The 22,720-nt window shown below is 36.6% G+C and overlaps 1 protein-coding gene across 1 annotated transcript in view; it reads right to left on the bottom strand.

Moving 5' to 3' along the window:
- Positions 1-22,720, bottom strand: part of fbn1.S (fibrillin 1 S homeolog) — a 118,771-nt gene that overhangs the window by 15,335 nt on the left and 80,716 nt on the right. Inside the window, exons 33-55 of the mRNA XM_018255422.2 lie at positions 20,684-20,806; positions 19,688-19,810; positions 17,050-17,175; positions 16,152-16,274; positions 14,796-14,918; positions 14,179-14,343; positions 13,948-14,016; positions 13,700-13,825; positions 13,081-13,203; positions 12,379-12,537; positions 12,022-12,093; positions 11,812-11,937; positions 10,116-10,238; positions 8,453-8,578; positions 6,463-6,579; positions 4,723-4,851; positions 4,075-4,194; positions 3,840-3,965; positions 2,766-2,915; positions 2,232-2,297; positions 2,027-2,143; positions 1,482-1,601; positions 1,019-1,141 (exon numbers count right to left, since the gene is read on the bottom strand). Of these exons, the coding sequence (XP_018110911.1) occupies positions 1,019-1,141; positions 1,482-1,601; positions 2,027-2,143; positions 2,232-2,297; positions 2,766-2,915; positions 3,840-3,965; positions 4,075-4,194; positions 4,723-4,851; positions 6,463-6,579; positions 8,453-8,578; positions 10,116-10,238; positions 11,812-11,937; positions 12,022-12,093; positions 12,379-12,537; positions 13,081-13,203; positions 13,700-13,825; positions 13,948-14,016; positions 14,179-14,343; positions 14,796-14,918; positions 16,152-16,274; positions 17,050-17,175; positions 19,688-19,810; positions 20,684-20,806 (2,775 nt within the window). The remainder of the gene's footprint in view (positions 1-1,018; positions 1,142-1,481; positions 1,602-2,026; positions 2,144-2,231; positions 2,298-2,765; positions 2,916-3,839; positions 3,966-4,074; positions 4,195-4,722; positions 4,852-6,462; positions 6,580-8,452; positions 8,579-10,115; positions 10,239-11,811; positions 11,938-12,021; positions 12,094-12,378; positions 12,538-13,080; positions 13,204-13,699; positions 13,826-13,947; positions 14,017-14,178; positions 14,344-14,795; positions 14,919-16,151; positions 16,275-17,049; positions 17,176-19,687; positions 19,811-20,683; positions 20,807-22,720) is intronic.

Raw genomic sequence — 22,720 nt, 5'->3', positions numbered from 1 at the left:
CATTTTGCGCTTTGTGACTGTTAGAATGATGGATTACAGTTATTGTAGCCATGAACACAGTGCCCAGTAAGAGTTTAAGAGGAAAGGAACAGGTTTTGTTCCCAGAATAAAATGCTGACATTGGTACAGATGCAGCCACTTTGGTTTGTCTGTTTGACACAGAATAACTAAACACAGATATCCCATTTATCTCATTTAACACAGAAAACTGTGTCACAACAACCCATCTAATTAAAGCATTCACCATTGTGAACAATGGAGCTTTGGTATGCTAATGAAAAGGTTAAATGCATTAAATGAGTTAAGATGACTTAAGATAACACAGTTTCTTCAATTACCCCTGAGTCATGACGCATTTAACTCACAAATCCAAGTGGCTTCATCTGTACAGCCACAGCGATATGAAAGGGCTTGGCAGAGATTCAGGCCTGCAGCACACATTTAGTACTGTACATCTGAATGTTTCAATGGGGGGGTCAACAACTGCAACATTAGAAAGAACTGCACTACATTTATTTTCTCCTCGTTTTCACAACGTAAGGGAATTGTGAAATGTAAGGATATTTTGTGTACTTTATGAGAGTTCAGAGGTTACAGATTACTATAAAGTAGCACTTTATTTGAAGCAGTTCTGCCACTGTATGATTATGGCAGTTTTCATTTGTAGTTTGTGTGGCCTGAGTGCTTTTTAGCCAGTCATGGTATGGGGTGTGTTGGTTCTGCTGAGTCAAGGTAGGCAGGATATTATGAGACATCACAGATTGACAAATATAAAGATAATTTTCTTATTGCTATATAGATTACATTTGCAATACATAGAGGGTGATTTAGCAAGGTTTGAATTAAAATTTTTGCCACAATTTACATTTTTTGCACAATAACTCACAAATTCAAATTATATTTTCAGAAACTCAAGTGTCTGGTATTTATTATGCAAAAAATAACTTGATTGTAAAAAATAATCAGCATCTAAAAGCTGGCAAGTTTTATATAAGTGTTTTATATAAGCAAAACTCACCTTTGCACATTCTCTTGTCTTCCCGGAGAACGTATCCTGCTGGACACTTGCATTCATAAGATCCATAAGTATTGACACAACGGAATGCACACAACAGGGGATTCTGAGCACATTCATTCACATCTGTAAGTAGAAATGGAGACAACATGGCTAAACTCTACTGCAGAAGTGACTATAAGAATACACATCAGTATTATAATTTCATTTATTTTGAAAATGTTTTATTTGATTTTCATATTAAACAAGTAGTATTATAATTTCATTACCATTTAAATATGCACCTGAAACTGAGGAAAGTCATGGGCATGGCTGCTTCAAATATGACAACTTTCAGAAAGGAACATTTAAGCCCACAAACAAAAAAAAAAACTATATATCTTAACAATAACAATTATAAATTTTGGCTGTGAGTAAAATCATTTTTTGTCAAACATTCTAAAATCTCATGTAGTATAGACAGTACCTTCACAGGACATCATTGGACCTGGCTCAAAGCCCTCCTCGCAAGTGCACTCAAATCCACCAATGATATTCTTGCATGTCCCATTGCCACAAGGGTTTCCCTCAGAACATTCATCGATATCTAAAAAAGAAAGCATTGCTTTTTAATTACCATTAGAAAATGTTAACATAGAATTACAGTAGCATTGGGTGCACAACTATATGAATTTATGCAGGGGCCTTATTGACCGTACATTGTCCCTACGCATACGTTTCTGCACTAAACTTTAAAACCACCCCATGCTTACAATCGACAATGTGCCCCTAATGTGGATTACGGCCTTAGTTATTTCAAGACTGTTATATTAAAGCCTTTTTTCTGCTTTTTACTATATTGTAGATGATGATACTACATGTGGGTGGGTTATCTTTGTAATAAAAATTCATATTTTTTATATTGTGATCCGTTTGCCCTTTCATCTGTTAAGTCTAATGATTCAAAATATATATCTTTTTTTTACACGTAAAGTACAGTGTATATTGCACTTAGAAGACATCTCAACAAACCTATACATTCGTCTCCTGAAAGAACATATCCAAAGGAGCATTCACACCGATAGGAACCATCTGTGTTAATACACTGTCCATTTTTGCATTTGTCTGGGTCAATACATTCATCCATATCTGTTAAAGAGAAAAATTATGTTATACTCTACTAGCAACACTCCCTTTCAGACAGAACGTTGTTCCAATAATTAAGGCTTCTACTTACCAACTCGTTCATCGTCTAAGCCAACAACTACTCCACTTCCGAAGGGGCAAATCTGACGGAAGGCTTCTGCATTTATGATAAACACATGACAAATTAGGATCTTTTGATTCAGCTAATCAGTAAGCTTCTAACTGAGATGGATAAAGTAGCAGGTAAACATATAAAGTTCCTTTCCTGCACTAACTTAGCCTTAGAATTGTTTGGTTAAAGTGTTTCTCATAATTTTCTTTGGAATCTGTTCATTTGGACTTCATATCTTGTACATCTATAAATGTTCTCTCCAGGCTCAGATTAAAAGTGTATTTGAAACAAAGAATTTGCCAGCTTCTGGTGGGCGGAAAGCTGTTTTTTATACTCTGTAATTGTCTCCTCTTGGGAGATTTTTGTATTTGCTTGATTTCAGTAAAATAGACACTTTATAACAATTAAAACACAACCTGGAAATAATATAATTGAAAAAGAAGTGTGTGTTCTAGCACATTCTGATATTTTTGATGAATCACATTAATTCCAGTCTGAAACAGCAGATCATACCATCTCCTTCCACTGGGCACAGTTCACATGGAGATCCCCATCCGGCTCCTTTCAAGGCACAACAGCATTCCTGTTTGGAGTGATTTCGAGCCTTGGGAGAAGTGCACTGTCCCTCCTCAAACTTAGCGAAGCATAAACTTACTCTTAAATCTGGAAAGGTAAGAAAAGGTGTTTAGAAATGTTTGGGAAACAGCCTATAACTCAAGAGGAGTCTAGGGGAAATCTACTAAAATGGATAATGGTCTCTTGTATTAGCAACAGATTACACTGAAAGCCAGATCATAACCTGAAAGTTAGACTTAACTTTGTTCCCCAATTGGCTGAAAAACCTTTATGTTACATACCCTGATTTTAAGTTTAACCTCAAATTAGACTGTTGAGGTCCCACCAATATATAATAAATACTGTAATGCATTTCCTTGATTTTATAATTTTCCAGATTCTACAATGATTTTTTCTGACCCCCTGAAAAAAATTGGGGTTCAAATATATATATATATACATATATATGGCCTTTCTTATTTGTGGGCACTCAGTTATTAATATGAGTGCATTCCAGGAAGTACTACTTTCCAAAAAGAGTTAAATTCCATTACAATCGGAAAAGCAATTATGATTCAGCTAAAGTAATAAATGGTTGTGGCTTGAAATACTGAGATTTCCTTGACATAGTTGGCAAGCTTTGAGGTCTTGTGGTCATATCTACAATCAAACAAATAATTAAGTTTATTGAGTGCAGCCATTAATGTGAAAATAAAAGCAATCTATTAAAGAAGGGTGTCTTTCCTGTCTTGTTAATTGCTCAACCACATTGGCAGTATTACATATAAATAAATATCTGCCATATAACATTGAATATGAATGTTCTACCACTGAATAAATTAAGTTATCACAATTCCCCTGTACGTTATTGCTGTACCCCATATTCCTATGTAAATATGTTTAAATGGTCAATCATCAATGGCCATCATCTGGATTTCTTTTTACATTTATATAATAAATTGTATTTATTTATATGTATGTATGTCTTCAGTATCTTGTTACTTATTTTGATCTCCTTTACATGAGCTCTACCTTGACATCTCTTTCCTGTAGACGACAGCACAAAACCTTCTGGGCAAAGACATGTGAAACTCCCAGGAACATTGCTGCAGGTACCCAAAGCGCAGGTTTCAGGTTCTTCTTCACATTCATTAATGTCTAGAAGAAACAATGAAAATATGGCTGTAAAGAAAATGTTCAGCAAACACAAACTTGAGAAGAATAAGCTTTCATTTTAAAAGTCTTAAACTTTTCATTTTTAATTTACCTTCACATGTGTCCTCCTTCAACAGATATCCTGGGGGACAGATGCACCGGTATGTACCATCTAGATTCTGGCAAGTGCCTGGTGCACATTTGCCGGGATCAAGGGCACACTCATTGATATCTGAAAAGAAGAAGATGATACAAGGCAGCTCTGACTTAATGATTGATGTCAATGGATATCAATGGAACTACTTCTAAGGGCAATATTACCCAATTTCATGATCACAACCGCCATTACTTCTGGCCAACCAGTGTGACAGATTTGGTCAGGCAGTTGCTCATTTCTACCAGTTATGGCATTCATAGCCAGTCAAGGAACATTCAGCCAGATAATCATATGTTCTTTGTGGATCAAGAATTATCTGTCCTGGCAAAAACATTGTGTTGGTCTGACAAAAAGAAGCAAAGAGTAGCCACAGCCAAAACACACAAAATAATACAAAGCTGGTCAAACATTAATATGGCCCTTCATAAACCATCCAAGAAGTGGCTGCTGGAAAAAGAGACTGAATATCAGAAGATGAATGTTTTTTTACTGTAAACAGTCAGGAGAGAAGGTAATAAGTGATCTGTTTGTGAAGTTAAAAAAGGTGTTGGGTACCTTTTTAACTCAGAACAAGTAAAACTGTATACAAATAACAACAATTACCAAGACAAGTTCGTCCATCAGATGCCATCTCATACCCCTCATTGCACAGGCACTCAAAAGATCCAATGGTATTAACACACTGTCCATTTCTACATAGCTGTCCATTAAGGGTGGTACATTCATCTATATCTGTAAAAAGGATACAGAAAATTTTTAGACCTGGTTAATAACTAGATAACTATATTTCATACTAAGCAAAATGGATACCATCACCTGAGTCTCAACTCATACATTTGTTTTAATTCAAACTCCAATGATTAGGAGATTTGAAAGATTATTAAATTGTGGCGATTAGAAACAAGCAGCCATGCCAGAGGTTGCATTGATGTTCAACCCAGAGGCCAGTCTGCACATAGAAAAATATAATTGATTGTAAACTGACAAAAGTAGTTTTGCACATTCAGTATATTTAATTGCAGTCTAGCCAATGGCATTGTACTGAATGAAGGGCAGGGTCTTTATAATGCAGAACACATCTTATAAAATGATTGCAAATAACATTTGTTTGAATACAATTTTTCCTCTCATCCCATTCATTCTATTTCCAAGATATACTATATAAATAATTTTTATAGGACTTTTGCAAGTGGTGGGGCTTTTTTATAACTTATCCCAGATGGAATTGCTGCTTGTTTCTAGTTTCATAATCTGAGCAGGATATACTAACTAATCCCACTCCCCCAGTCTTTTACCAAATATCCAAGATGGATGGTGCTGGTGATTTTCTATTATTCTACATTTTGAAAGGGAGAAATTAGGGAAAAGCAGCAAAAATATTTTGCTAGTGACCAGTAAAGAGGCTAATAACACTGAAACCACAGGCAGAAAAAAACATATTAGTCATTATAATTTCATTAAGGGCATTGCATTATCCAAACACAATATAATAGGTCATTTCCCCAGAGTTAGTTTGGACTATTATCAAAGAGGAAATTCTGGTAGTGTCTGTGTAGGCGAACACAAATATTTGTGAGAGAGTTCAGTGAGAGGGGGGGGGCCTTCCTACGCAAATCATGGGGCCTATCTCTTATAGTACATATAGTATGTTGTGTAAAAGGACACATGCTAGTTTAGCAATAAGTGCCAAGGTACAATAACACTTTATTTAAAAGGATACAGAATAATTTCTAGGTTAGTTTAGGTGTAGCCCTGATTAAATTCATAATTTCTACCATATAGACCTAGAATGAACATAAACACAACTATTGGTTCATTATTTAAAAATCTTACAGCATTTTCCATCGGCAAATGTGAGGTGGACAGATAAGCAAGGTAGTAAACCAAACATGGTTCAGAACACTCTATAGAAGTGACTGCGCACCAGGAGAAATCACAGCTCTCAATCCCAGAATTACACCTCCACCTCAGGTGTAGCAATTAGACAATCAAATCGTTAGGGTAACTAAGAGAAAGCTAGGTGCAGTGCTAGCTGCTGCAAACGTGTTTAATCACCATTTGATGGTTCAGTACACTGTAACTTTAAGTGATCCGAGCTGTTTAGTGACATTTGTTGCTTCCCTCCTTCTTACATATTTAACCTGGCCTTGAGCTTGCTACTGGTCGAGTAACTCATAGCCACCAATCAGCAGGTAGTCTGAGATCATACATCTGATTGGTTGCTATGAATAAATTGTACCGTTTATTACATTATCCTGTCTTCTAATTACTTAAATCTGAGATGGCATTTGGTCTCTGGAGCAGCTCGGGGAAAACAGTTTCCATGATGTTTGAATCTCTTACCTATGCAGTCATTATTGTGGGACAGAATAAATCCATCAAAGCAGCGACAGTTGTAGGAACCAATAGTGTTTTTACAAGTTCCATTTCCACAAGGATCTCGTTCACACTCATTAATATCTGTAATGGGAAAAAGAGTTTTATATGATTAATTTTTTAAAGGGCTTTTGTGTACTCTTAACCCTTTTTAGCATTCTATTTTTCTTATAGAAATAGAATTAATATTTCTGTAATGCCTTCTAATCGTGCCATTTTCAATTGACTGATATATTGGAGAGCCATGGTATTTGCTATTGAGTTGGCTAAATGATTGATACTGTCTGATTAGCCACTGGGATGGTCACATTGTATTTAGTGGACACGAGTATATGTGAAAAGAAGATTCTTCATCTGCCCCAATCGTGTGTTTTGCTGGGGGCATCGTCAGATTAATCTTCAATGTTTTGCAAGACACCCTTCAAAACTGACTCCCCTGCCAAGTGTCATGCATATGGTCAGGCAGGATGAACAATGAGGGCATGTATTGCCATTCAAAGTAGGAAATAGATTAACTCTTGGTGGATATTAAAGACAGAAGAAATGCTTTAAATTCAAAAGAAAAAAAAAAGACTGATATAGCTAGAGCAGGGATCTGAAACCTTTTTTTTACCTGTGAGCCACATTCAAATGTAAAATAAAATTGGGGAAACAACACAAGAATGCAAAAGGTTCCTGGAGGTGCCAATTACGGGCTGTAATTGACTATTGGTAGCCCCTATGCGGAATGACAATCTCCATTAGGCTCTGTTTGGCAGTACATATGGTTTTTATGTAACCAAAACTTGCCCCCAAACCAGCAATTCAGAAATTAGCACCAGCTTTAAAACCACTGGGAGCAACAGCCATGGGTTTGGTAAGCAACATGTTGCTCATAAGCTACTAGTTAGGGACCACCAAGCTAGAGTGCCACCTAGTCAATTGGGTAGACTTTGACATGGTTGGAAGCAAATCATGCCAGATGTGCCAAACTTGACACAAGACTAAATATTCTATAACTACTATTAAGAATTAATGTCAATGGAAATAACATTTTGTCTTGGCAATACTCCAAGTAGCAGTTATTAGAAAAAAAAATGTTGCTTTGTTGTTGTGTTAAAAATCAAATTAAAATACAATCTGTCACCCAGACATAACAATCTGTATAATGAAAGTCTTTTTCAAATTAAACATAAGACACAAATTGTTTTTTTTTAATAAAGCACCCGTAGCTGATCTAAAGGTATTTAAAAATCTTAGTTGCCAATCATATATTACATACTCCTCTGTGCTACAGGCATAGAGGCAGGGCAGGCAATTACTTTCTTTTTCCATTCTGCACTTCCTAAATGGCACTGCACTCCCCACATTCCCCCTCCTTCCTCTCCATTTAATTGTGTAGCAACTAATGTGAAGGAATGTGCACCCCATTATGGCAAATAGACATGGGATGGTACAAAGCTTGCATTTATAACACCAAATGGCACCTGCCTGCTTGGTCTGTGAATTCCAGGACTGAAGGAAACAAGATTTAAATAATTTATAACTTATTTATATTTATAATTAATAATTGAACACCATAGGATAAAAGGATTTGGTCTAATTTCTTAGGGTGACAGGTCCCCTTTAAAAAATAAAAGTTTTGCCTAAATTGATTACACCATTAAAATATTTTTATTATTTCATAAATATATTTTAAAGGTGTAATGAATTCAGGCTAGAATTCAGGCCAGCTGAGATCATTCAGGGCATTTTTAGAATTAAAGTTTAAAATGCAGTTTACTTTTAATGGACTGTAAAGAGAGCCACATAGGCGTTTCATGTTCTAAACAAAGGCCAGATCTACTTAATTAAATAGGTGCTGTATAAAAAATGATCTGATGTTTATGGTGCTTAGTGTGATGCTGATGAGTTGAAGTGATTCTTGATCAACAGCCAATAACTGTATCCATAAGAAGAAGAATAACAAGAGCCTTACCCAGACACATTGTCTGATCTTCATTTGTTTTAAATCCATTGTGACAAACACAATAATACCCTCCTGTGGTGTCCGTGCATTCTCCATGACTGCATACATTTGGAATTTCTTGGCATTCGTTGCGATCTTTATAGATGGTAAAAGTGAATTGAAAAAAAAAAACATAAACAGCTCTGCATAAAAAAATGAACTGAGACACACCCAAAAGCAAAGTAAATCATTTTCTCCATACAAAAAGCATATATTTGTGGGTACAGGTGTGTGAAAAAGTAGCAATACATTCCCCCTGTTAGAAGGCTCTCCTGTCTCACAAACAGTGGTAAGTAAGACAAGACACCCTTCGTTACACCAAGCACAAGGAAAGTAAGAGAAGATATCCCCCCCCTTACACCATACACAAGCAGGATAAGAGTAGATATCTTTCCTTACACCAAGCAAAGTAAGAGAAGACATTCTCCCTTACACCAAGCATATGCAGAGTAAGAAAATATATCGACCCTTAAACCAAGTACAGTAAGGCAAAACATCCTCCTTTACACTAAGCTCTCATGGAAACATACTGGATTCCGAATTGCTGGAGATAAAGAATTACTATTCTAAGATGCTAGAGCACTAGTACACTAATTGAGTATAGTTCAACTTATTGTTGGCAACATATGAAGGGCCATAAGTTTGAGTTTTATTTCCATGGTGTAAGGTATTAAAGGGAAGCTAAAAAAGTTTTACAACATTTATAAACGTATGCATAAGATTAATCTTCTAAAGTTAGAGGGTGACGTGAACTTCATACTCTTTGGACAACCTTCATTGACTGGTATTTCCGGAGCTTTTCAAACTGGCAAAATACAACCAGGTTCCGTTCTCTTTGCACACAACAAATGGGTATGTGAAGAATTACAGGAAAATCTATCACTTTTCCAGTTATTGTTTCTTCCATCTGATATTTTCATAATCTTTCCTGTTCAGTTGTTTAACAGAGCAACAACAATACCATTTCTTAGCAAGAGGATAAACAACCTGATGCTGAGGCACAGCACAGGAATAATTCAACAAACTTCTAATCAGTGGACTTCAGGAAAGGATAGAAGACTATTTATGCACCGCAAACTTTCTTAAAGGTAAAAATGGATAGTAAAAAAATTAAAAAGTGAAATTCTAATTTCAACTTGATAATATGGAAGAGGCATTTTGTTCATGGAAAAAGATTTCAGGGTGTACACTAGTTATTGCAAAAGGCAAATCACTAAATAAGCTGGAGGCTAAATATAGATTGACTCTGATTATATATAGAGTTCATATTTTTCATAGGTTCTCTTGAGTAACTATGAGGTTATAGCTTTAATACTCATTAGAATATCAGGTTATATACATTAATACTCATTAGAGCTGCTGTATATATATATATATATATATATATATATATATATATATATATATATATATATATACACCCATAGGACATTATTTTGTTTGTTTGTTTTACTTTTTGTTTCTTTCCAGGGTTTAACTGCTGCCACTTTCCTTTCCATAAAACCAACCGGGGCATCATATAATATCCGTACACCATGCCATACTCCCTTGGACTAACTAGTGCAAGTGCCGCAAACAGTACCAAAGCCATACACCAAAAATATATCAAACCACGGTCTGTGGCATACGTTACCAACACATTGTCCTGTGGATGTAAACTTGTAACCAGGTTTGCAGTCACAGCGATAACTTCCTGGAGTGTTTACACAGTCTGCATTTCTTTGACATACAGGCCCGTTCTGGCATTCATCGATATCTAAAATGTATTGATCACAGGAATGTTTTGATGTTTAAAAGCTATTTTCTATTTGACATTCAAAAGCAAAGCAAAAATGGAAGAAGATCAAAGTAAACGCATTCAACACATACATTATGATATTATGAGAGCCCATATAAGGACCAAAGCATATGAACCAACCGTTGCTCTTATATTTCCCTATACGTAAGTGCCATGCTGTGTTATAAAATATTATTCTGCAACATTGAATTAAAGCAGGCTTCAACATCTGCATATTGCTGTGACTGGTGGGCTAAGGTCATACATGGAGACAGCATTTTAAATTTAAAAATCATTAAGCTGAATAGACAGATATATAAGTATTAGGCCATGCACATACAGTATGTAGCAACCTTTCATTGCCCTTTTCTTTTGGGTTGACAGCTTGAACAATTGAAACTGCAGAGTTCCCTTTAAGATTTTCCCCAACCTTTGTGTCAGCACTGGTGGTTCACTTGATGTAGATCATTGTTTTGATCTAAAGACTTGTTTATCTTAATTCACCAAAAAGGTTTTGAAAAGGGACATTCAGTGTATTGTCGCTTTGACTTGACAGCCTACATACAGTAACAAAACTCCATCAAGAATCCTCTTTGCACATTTATTTACAATAATCTGAACTAGATCATTTTATATTTCTGAATCATAACCAGCAACAAATTCTGGACTTTTTGTCTCCACACTACAGGAACATCTTTATACATACAGTACTCCATAGCAGCAAACGGCATAAGCACCCTGTTTATCCTCCTTTAGAGTTATGTTTGCTTTCACAGTTAGGGCATTTTCCCCCCTAATTCCTCTGACTACTTCTCTGTCTGTAAAGAGGCTTTTATGAATGGCACGGTCACCCCCTGTAAGCCTGTACTGTGTTTACAGTTTGGCACCCATTCTAACAGCTTATTTACATCACCAAATTTGCTAGTTTTAAGTTTCAGGCTTGCACAGTCACTTAGTTGTTGATCTTTTAGAAATAGATAGAGCAAGGTCTTTGGTCTCATGTTCTGTGCTTTCTTTCAAAGCAAGCTTTGCGCCTTAATGCATGACTGAAACATTCATCAGAAAGTATAATTCACTGAATATTCTTGTATTTGTCAGATGGTTTTACATTTCTTTATGTGGTAGGGTACATCTCTATATGTTGCAATTAAATTCCAAATCTGACATTAGCTCAAAAGAATAACTGCACAGTGATATTTGTAATTAATGAATGCCTTTAGGTGTGCATATAGCTATACACTATAACAGCAAATACATCTCCTACAGATGACATATACCTCATATTTACAGTACCTAAGGTGGCTGAACAAGGTACTGTAGCTTTATTACTATATAGTCCATTGACTCAACCCTCTCTAAATCCCATCTGTGATGTAATACTGCTATACTACATTTCAGTACCTTTTTACTGCTTTTTGCTCTACAAATAGCATCCTTTCATTGTATGCTAATGGAATTCCTTGTTAATCAACATGTATTTCAGGACTGAAATTGTTATGCTACTTCTTGCTGAATGCACTGCACCATGTAAAGCACATAATAAACTCTTTACCTTCACATATCAGAAGTTTGTCATTGTAGAAAAATCCCATGGGACATTCGCACCTGAAGCTTCCCACCATATTTATACAAACTCCATTTTCACACACTCCGGGAATTTCTCTGCACTCGTCAATGTCTGCAACCGAATAATTAGCAATTAATGCACAGTATGCAGGTACAGATAGCTGCCCACTCTAAGCACACTGATGGCTATACTTACCAACAGGCAGCCCTGTGTAAATATCAATCAAAAATCCAGGTCTTGCACTTCCACAAAGACTTGCAAATTCATCTAAAATTTGATGTTAGAAGAGGAATAGATTTAATCTATGAGGAGTCAGTTTGATGCGTGTGTGAGATAGAGGTATGCTGAAGCATTAACAATATATTTTAATTATAAAAACATCTAAAACATATTCAACTTCAATGTATTATTATTATTATGCTATCTATTGTTATCTATATATTATTATTTATGCTCTCTCTCTCTCTCTCTCTCTCTCTCTCTCTCTCTCTCTCTCTCTCTATATATGTATATATGTTAAAGGCTCATGCCCAGATGGGCAAAAATACTTACCAGTACTTGGCAAAGGACATTCCTCACAAGGTCTGTGCCATGCTCGGCCAATATTATAGGAACAGCAACACATCTTTTTCGTCATGTTGTAAAGCAGTTCTCCATCACAGGTTTGGTTTTCAGCATAATAATTTCTGAAGCATAAACTCCTTCTCATATCTGCATATAAAAAAAAATAATAAAGACATCCCACACTTCCAACAATGGAATCTTTCAAACAGGAAGAGTGTCTAAATTGAGGCCTAGTATTTGCTATATTAAAAAATTGCCCTTTCCTTCTTTAACTTTCATTTGTCTATGGCAGGAGTGCCCATACTTTTCTAATGCAAGGTCTACTTTTAGTGATGTTGTCCCTTCAGGAACTACATCCATAAAAACATTAGCATTCTGTTCCATGGAAAATATTACTTAAATATTGATTTATGAGTAAATGTATATTGCTATGTTCCTTATATAACCTTAATGTAATAAATATCTGAATAAAAAGCATGAAATAGGAGGGTGATTTAGATAAGCTGTTTGTTGACAGTGTCTTGAGATCTACTGATCACCAGCTAAAGGTCTACTGGTTGATCCCAATCTACCTTTTGGGCACCCCTGCTCTATGGCTACAAAACATAGCCCCCAACTACCACCACCCCTACCATCCCTTTGCTTTCTAGACAAATAGTATATAGTATGTATAAACTTTTAACTACTTACCCATGCAATTATTTCCTCCATTGACTTGCATGTAATCAGGAGGACATATGCAGGTATAGTTTCCAACAGTGTTAAAGCATGTTCCAGGTCCACAAATGCCAGGCTGATCACATTCATTGACATCTTAAATTAAATTAAACATACATCAATCAAATTTCAAAAGTTGCTCTTTTCATATGTGTACATTCCACAAAAATGTCAGTATTGTAGGGGTGGGATTATGTTTCTAGTTAAATTAAAACAAACTATCCTATAAAGAAACACCAGATCATAAAAGTACCCCTGGTTTCATAACACACCCAGAGAGGCCAGTTTATAGGGTTAAGTGGTCTTGACCATAATGAGCAACATTACAATTTGGTTAAAATCAAGCTAAATCTCCAGTAGAGTTAAATTATATCACCAAACGAGCAGATATTTACTTGATATGTCCTCCTTGAGGTGGGAGATATCGGACTGATCCTATTGTGGGTCTTAGGGCCCAACGATCGGATCACAATAATACAGGCAGTTGGATTAAGGACTGCATCAAAGAACCAATGTGGTCCTCGATCTAGATTTTTAATCACATATGTTTTTAAATCAGTGTCCCAGAGCTGCATTAGGGTACCATACATACCATCACAAACACGGGTCTCTTCATTAAGGTAGAATCCAGGTGGACAGCGACACTGAAAGCTCCCAAACGTGTTGATACACTTTCCACCCTGACAAAGACCAGGCAACTCCAGGCATTCATCAATATCTACAATACACAAAAAAGCTCATTGTAAATGGTAAGTGATGAGAATGTCCTAATGTAAAAACACAATGCAATGTGTGAGAATAGAGGACATTGTGCTTACAACAATTACATGCAAAACATACCTTCCAAGATAACTGTAATAGGATTTGGTTTAAACCCTTCTCCACCAGGACACAATACTTTATATTCACCTGCAAACAAAAACTTTTGTTATAGTTATTCAGTTCATAGATTTCACCTACATTGTACAGATAAGAATGTGTGTCAAGAAAATACATGGTTCTGATGCAGAGAAAAGTCTTCATAAACACACATTTGTTCCAGAAAATTGTGCGAAGGCAAACTTTACTCACTTGAGTTTACAGCTGGACACAGTTCACATGGTGTCCCCCAGGCTTTTCCAAGGGAGCAACAGCAAGAAGCCTTTGGAACACTAACTCCAATTTCATTACTGCAGGACACATCTCCATTATCTCCCCGTGGTTTCACATCCAAATAACAAGTTCCAGATCTGGTGTCTTTAAAGAGAGACATTGGCGTTTTAAGTTGCTAACTTTAAACTGAAGCAACCGTTTCAAAATGTATCTACCACCTAAATCACAGGAGAACTTTAACTATTTTGTTTATTTTGTAGTTATTAGCAAGTGTTAGCTTTCCTTTCAGTCTGCTAAATTATTTGGAATATGTCTTTTATATAACGATCTCACTGGGTAAAGAAAGACAAGAGACACATTTCAAACTCCAAAGCTGTCTATGGTAGCAGTGATGGACTTTTTCCATTAAACACATAACATGTCTGATATAATTATTTCAATAAATGAAAGTAATCTTCTTAATTAAATTGTTGTAGTATTACACAAGGGAACTAAACCAGAAATAAATGCAAAACCCTCTACATGACGGTAACTTTATAATTTTTTTGTTGTAGTCTCTCTAACCCTATGCAAAATACATTTGTAAAAATCCATACCGACACATCCGACCTTTGTTGGGTTCAGCTCAAAATCTGGAGGACAATCACAGCTGTAGCTGCCAGCAGTATTCAGGCAAGTACCACTGATACACATTGTTGGTTCAGCACATTCATCCACATCTATTAAAAAGAAAAAAAAGGAAGTATGTAAGGAAACATGTTAGAAGAATTTTGGTATGATAAGCTGATCACACATTTTTGGTTAGTAATGAAAATCCCTACCAGATTTAAATAGGCAGGTGGGGTATTACATATCACAAAGGGGAGTCTAACCTTTAGTAACAAAGCCTGCCATGATAACCAAAAGCAACAACTCAGCTTTCTAATGGTTTCATAAATAATGACTATAAAATGAACCAGGGAAGGATGTACTATATCCCCATTGTTCCCTCATTGTTCAAACAACAGCCATTATTTGCTTGGTTTAGGTTACTAACTTGGCTTTGTATAAAAAAAAAGATGCAAACGATATATAGTGATTACAGTAGAAGATGAAGGAACACCAAGGCACTCAAGATGAACAAAACTATTGCAATGTTAAGATTTCAGAATAACAAGGTGTTCCTTTATTCAAGTGAAATTATATACTGCGGTATTTTTGTCTCTATTTTCATTCTCTTTTGAGGCCTAAGCCTCATTAATGTTTTCTTTAATTTTTTAATACCCCTTGCTTCTTAAATTTGTTCCCCATTAAAAATGATAAATTATTTAGCCATGTTCTAAATATACCAAACTAAACATTGCATTAGTGTTCTAGCAGGGAAAAAATGCCTTGGAAAAAGTTTTAACACACAGACAATTGAACATATAATAAAGGTATTATTTCCCCAATTAAATCACCATATATAGTCTTTCTTGTATTGACTAAATATGTAACAGTTAATATGGCCCAGGTAATATTGCTGTGAAAACGTTAAGGCTAAAAAAAGATATTGTAGACTTTGCTGTTCACAGTTTAGATATCTGGTATTTGTTTGCATGCAGTCAGTCTACCAGTTTCCCATAGCCCAGGTAGTCTCTCTCAATGAAGAAAGTAAATTCTTTTTACTGACTATTTCTAAGAATTGATTCTAAACTACAGGACATATTTCCACTGGTTTAACTCAGGGATGTCTCTTTTAGGGATTGTCCTCAGGCTTATAATTCTATAAGATACATAAATCATTTTCTGGCATCACAAACACCCACTTGGTGATCTGCAAAAGTGATTTGATAACACTGTTGTGTTTGGTGATTTCTGAGTTTTTATACAGCCAACCTAAATGGAATAATTTCTTGTGGTAGTAGGCTTACATTTCTGGTTGGAGTTTATAGAAGTGTTTACAGCTAAATAATTTTAAAAGAAATGGTTACCTGTGCAGTTACCCCCAGTTCTGTCCAACTCATAGCCGATGTCACAGTCACAGCGGAAAAGGCCAGGAAGATTTCGGCATGTTCCAAACACACAGATGTTGGGCAAAGTGCATTCATCAATGTCTACAAACAGACACAAACATCTTAGGTCTAGGCATACAAGCATGTTTTGTTTTGTTTTGTTAAATCATGATTAATGGAGGTTAACCAGAGAAAATACACACAGGGTACGTACCAAGCAGTGGTCTTTTGCACTAGTTGTAATGCATATTTAGATTATGCTAGTTTGTCAAGCATATCTGCTACATTACTTAGTTTGAAAATAAAAGGTGTAGGTACGTCAAGTTCAATCTTTGTGAAACATCCTACAAAGTGATCCAGGAAAAGGGAAATTAAACTTGACCTAAATCTGGTGCCTTTTATAAAAATGTGCAGCAATTTATGGCTAAAATCTTTGTTTATTTTTACTGTACCTTTATAAAATGCCCCCGAAGGATTTTGCAAAAGAATTGACACATTATATTTCTTCTTTACATTTCTAAACTGTATAAAAAAATACAGAGCTCTTACGTCAAGATTAATGATAATACATTTATCATATATGTATAATGTCTCTGTTGACTGAATACACCAGGTACCAGCATTGTTATTATGCTTTATTTATAGAACACAGATTGGGGGCATTAAGGGCTTTGCCCACAAGGGATTTGTGTTAAAATATAACAACAAATAAAGAATCCTGGCATTGTCATAGTGCAAAAATCTAAAAAGAACAATGGTCGTGCAAGAAATAACCTCCAAACTGCACGTGATTTCACAGTACAAAAGATATTACAAGGGAAAAGGCAGCAGAATTAAGTGTTTTGTACAAATGTTATGCACATCCAAGGCTTCCTACCTTCACATGCCTTCCCATCAACACCTGGTAAAAATCCCATGTCACAATCACAGCGGTATCCTCCTGGGGTATTCAGGCACTGGCCATTTCCACATAGATTCAGATTTGCTGTGCACTCATCAATGTCTGGAGGAAAAGGCATAAGGTTTCTTTAACGTCTAGCTGTAAAAATAACATTTTATTCCAAGAGAGGCTATACAACAAAATGTAGTCAAATGAGGGAAAGGGAATGATGAACAGGGTCACTGCAGCATTGTTAGCAAACTAAAATAAATAAATACGCATCCTGCACTTGGGGGTGCCAAATGTTAGGCACCCCCAATTGATTGTATTGACTTACCTGAAACTCCGGGCCAATCAGGGCTGACTCTTCCTTATTTTAGGCCAGCCCTCCGAACACTCCTTGCCAGAGCATTGTTTCCCAGACTAGCAGTGTGGCATTGTTCCTAGCTAAGGGTTTCAGCTTTAGCCTCCTTGCCTTGTCCTGTCCTACCTTGAACCTTTCCTTGTTCTGTTCCTGCCTGGTCTATCCCTCCCAGTTCTGCTTCAGTTCTACTATTTACCTTGCCTTTATTTCAGCCTTGACCTTGACCTGACCCCTGCCTTGTCTGTTCCTGATTTCTGCTTCCTGTTCTATCCTGTACCTTTCCCTGACTCCACCTTGAACCAACCTTGCCTTGCCTGTTCCTGATTTCTGCTTCCTGTTCTGCCTTGTACCTAACCCCTCCTGCTCTCCAGTCCTCTTGCTATCCTGCTCTCCAGTCCTCTCCTGCTATCCACTCCAGTCCTCTCCTGCTATTCGCTCCAGTCCTCTCCTGCTCTAGTCTCCTTCTGCACTCTATCCCCAGTTTGATCTGATCTACGCCCGCACCATCCTGTCCCATCCAGTCTGTTCCTGTGCCACTCCTGCTCCATCCAGTCTGTTCCTGTCCTGAGTTGTCGCCCTCTTCATCCTGCCTAGTCCAGCCCTGATCTTTGCCCTCTCTGTCCTGTTCTGCTCTGCACCTGATCCAGTCTCATCGCCCTCATCAACCTGTTCCTGCCTTCCCTTTATGTGTTCCCTAGGAACATACAACTCCTGCCTCAAGGACTTGCCCTTCCCCCATCTGTCTCCACAGCGCCCCCTACCTAATCCTTGACACACCAGCCCGGTGTTTCAGGTAAATACAATCACTTGGGGATGCCTAACATTTGTCACCCCAAGTGGAAGATGACTTTCCTTCTCCTTTAACTGATATTTTAATTTTCATTCTCCTTACTGCTGGAATAATATGGATTCTATCAATGGGTAATGTTAGGATTTAACTAGGTGCAATGCAACTAAAAAGTGCTCTTTGCTTTAAAAACCATATACATGGTCAGAATTATCATTACTATGGCTTGACTCCTAGTTCAAAACTTTTGTCTTACTGTGGCAAAAAAAAGTAAATGTGTTTATACAACTGAGTCATAATTTACAGATAGTTTATTTTAGTTCACGTCTCTTTAGTTACACAGGGAAACTAATAGGCTATAGAGTTTACCTGCTATGAGAAAGTTTTAGCGCATAAAGGCTTGAAATTAGAGTTCATACAAAAGCACCAGCACCCTTATCCACTGAAAGTACAAACTGCACTCTCACAATAAGGGGCAAAAAATACAACTTACAGGGGCAATGAAACACTGTACTAAGTGCCTGCCCTGATACAAGGCTTGGAAGTGCCTTGTGTTACCCCACACACCTACTTTGAGCATCAGGAGGAGGCAGAATAGGGTATGCCCTTATTCCACTTTTTTATATGCAGTGCTGGATGTACTGTATGTAGAGCAGTACTGCATACATATATTTGAGCAACACTTTGCTCTCTATTCAGAGAGAGTTGCACCTGTGAGTGTCAGGTGCAACTTAAAAGGGAAGGTGCCAAAAAAAATGTAGCCCCTATTACTGCTAATATAATTCTGACACATCATAACATTTTACAAAAACAATTATTATTCACACGATTCCCTAAGCTCACTTGCACAGTAACACAGTTTACTTGATTCATTTAATCAGGAGCTAATTAGAATGTTGTTGGAGTGTAGGAAGAAACTGGAGCACCCTAAAGAAACTCACAGAAACAGACACTACACTTGAATTTCTCTCAGGAAATGCCCTCATCTGGACCGACCAGAAAACACCAGCACTGAAGCACTACTGTTACCATCTCCTGCATGTGTGTTTGTAAGCCCATTCATAATAATGATAATACTCTACATCCCTATCAGATGTGAAATTATATTAACTGCTGCTCCAAGTAGAACACAACAATTTACTATGCTGAACCCCACACTGAACCCAATCCTTATTACTAATTGGTGTGGCATATGTGTGTTTGCTTGGTAATACTAGGGCTAAATAGATTTTATAACAAACTAAGCTAGAGGCATTCTCAACCCACATAACAGTTTCATAAACAGTATTATGTGTTAATAATGAACAGTGGCGCCCATGTGAGCTATCCACATAACTGACTGGCAGGTGCACTGATAATTGCAGTGTTTATATTGTAAATAGATTCTTACAACCGCCATGTCTTAAGCTGGAAGCACTGGTTTTATAGCATAAAAAAACAATGGTATTCATAAGTAAATCAGTGGAGGACCCCTTATAACTCACCTGTGCATGTAAATCCATCCCCTTCGTATCCTTCTCTGCACAAACATCTGTACGATCCCATTGTGTTCTTACAGTCAGCATTAGGGCTACACAAATGCGTTCCATTTGAGCACTCATCTTGATCTTTGTTGTGAAAGAAAAGCTTAAATATTAATTAAAGGAAAACCCCAGGAGGCAATGAATGTAACAGCCTATGGACTCTCTAGATGAACTTAAATCCCAGCGTCTCAGCTAGTGAGCCTGTGACAACTGAATGGCCAAACGTGTCAAAACTGATAAAACAGAAGCAATAATATTACATTAATTTTCTGAAGAGTGCTGTTGTTATTATACTCACATTACAGATAATTTTAGGGGCAGCTTTACTAAGGTTCGAATGGTAAGTTAAAACTAAAATTTTCAATTTGGTTTGGTTTTGGTCAAACCTCACAATTTTGAATTTAAAGCCACCTACTCGAATTCTAATGTGAGATTGATCACACCTCGACCATGGAAACAGTTCTAATTCGATACTTCACCACCTAAAACCTGTCGAGTTTATGTAGAAGTCTATGGCAAAGGTCTGTTGAACCATTTGAAGATGTTAATTGCCTCCCTGACATTTGATTTTATTTCGGAGGAAAACTCGATATGAATATTCTAATTTTCGGGTCGTTCTTATTCGATCGAATGTTAGACATTCAAGTTTTTTCATAAATAGCCTACCATTTCAGTTGTCAGTACATTTGAATTTATTAGAGTTGAAAAAAAGTTCACATAACTTCAAAATTCGACCTTTGATAAAAAAAAACCCTTAATGTACATAGTGAAAAATCCTTCTGTAGGTTCCCCCTTCCCATTATTGTTGCAAACTACCACTTCTAAATGAATTGCTTCAGGACGTCTTTGTGGAAATGCCAAGCCCAACATCTTTATTCTATGCTAATGTTTACTTTATTTTTTCAGTGTATTGTAAGCTTGATATGTCTGAATGTAAATAGACTTTATCAATCATACCTTTGCATTTGATTCCATTTCCTTCCCATCCTGGACTGCAACTGCATTTGAAACTCCCTGGAGTATTTGTACAGATAGCGTGCCTGTCACAGTTATGGGCTCCAATCTCACACTCATTGATATCTGCGGAATAATAAAGGAGGTTTTTAAATGTGAATTTCAATAAATGATTCTTATTTTTATTCTAAAAGGCCTTGGGATATATATCTTTTTTGATATAAACTTTTTTTGGTTTTTGACTGCCTTGGAACTGGGGCTGGTCCCTTTGGCCATGCTGAATAGCTATATGGACTCCCGATTTTTCAATAGATATATGAATAATAAAGGAGGCCATACAGATTTAGAGAAACAACATAAAATATCTTAGTTCAGCATGAGAAATCATTAATACTGTACACGGGTGAATGGTTAGTGAAAAAGTTTTTTCAGCAGTCTTCTGCCTATAGATTTATGATTCTAGTACAGGCATGGGACCTGTTATCCAGAATGCTTGGGACCTGGGGTTTTCCAGATAATGGATCTTTCCAGAATTTGGATCTTCATACCTAAGCCTACTAGAAAATCATGTAAACATTAAAAAAACATAAAAAATAGGCTGGTTTTGCCTCCAATAAGGATTAATTATATTTTAGTTTGGTTTAAGTACAATGTACTGTTTTATTATTACAGAGAATAAAAATTATAGGATTATTTGGATAAAATGGAGTCTATGGGAAATGCACATGCTGCAATTCTGAGCTTTCTGGATAACGGGTTTCCGGATAACGGATCCCATACCTGTAGTAAACCGTTTCATAAGCAAGATGAAAAAAAATTTACATTTTCCCTTTCCCTTTGGAGCATTTGGCTGCTAACAGGAATGGGACAAAATGGCAGCATAGTAAGAAGTACTGAGAGAGAGTAGAGAATGTGTACTTCACCTGCATCTTGCAAAGATGAAATTCAGCTGTTTCTATTTTGCAGCTGAATGTTTCCATCAATTGTACCTTGCCTGAACAATGTTATTGGCTCCATCTTACTGCTATTATAATAAGAAGGGTATTTTTATCCTTTAATGTGTTAATATAAAACACATTTGATACACTACACGATTACAGTACAAAAAAAATTGTCTGGAGGGGAGAAAAAGACATAATCATTTCTCATGATAACAATCACCCAAAGCAGGAAACCAGTATGTAAGGAAACGTCAAAACAGTCAACTCAGTTTGGCACTGAGTGCAGGGGATAGTTAGAAACATTTAAGGAGGTCAATTGCTTAATGGTATTTTTTTTGCCCCCATTAATAATCTGCACTCCAAAGTTTACTTCACATGGTGGAAGCAAGCGAAAGATGCAGATTTGTTTTGTATTCCTGAAGGATTCAGGCTTAAGTAATGGGCAGTGAGCAGAGCCAAATGTCTGTGCATGGGGGTGCTTGCCCAAGTGCTCTGCAGGATAATATAACCCACCCATCTCTATGGAATAAACAGGGTCATCTGTGTTTGATTATATGGGATAGTACAAAAAGAATATTGTCATATGTTTCATGAGAACAACAAAAAAATATACAAAACAATGAGTGTCTGCCAACAACGTGTGCCAGCCCCTCCTGAGCTGCTAGTTAACACCAAATGGAAGCTCACATGTAAGACCAAGTAGCACATGATTTATTTCTGCTACTTAGAACTTGGGAAAAGGTTTTTAGTGTGTTTATGTTCGTTCTGGTTAGTTCATATGTCTGACTCATGATAAATAGCTGAATAGTTATCAAGGAACACACCCCACAACAATGGTGTTAGTCATAGCCAATTGGCCATTCCATCCATCTCTCCAGCATCCATCCAATCTTTACAACACCCATCAGCTGCAGTTTATACAAGCTCTGGATTTTACATGATGGTTATTTTTTTTCTTTTTTGTTTATTCCAGTTTTCAGAGCCAGTTCTAGACATAGCTGCTACAAAGAGAGATATAGTTCTGAGGGGGTGCTTGATGTGCCAGTGATAACATTACACATTGACACATCGTGCACTTTTTTATACCCGCCCATGTATA

The sequence above is a fragment of the Xenopus laevis genome, chromosome 3S, assembly GCF_017654675.1.
Source record: "Xenopus laevis strain J_2021 chromosome 3S, Xenopus_laevis_v10.1, whole genome shotgun sequence".
NCBI lineage: Eukaryota > Metazoa > Chordata > Amphibia > Anura > Pipidae > Xenopus > Xenopus laevis.
Note: the sequence above shows the minus strand (reverse complement) of the source record. Positions and strands in the feature narration are given on the sequence as shown.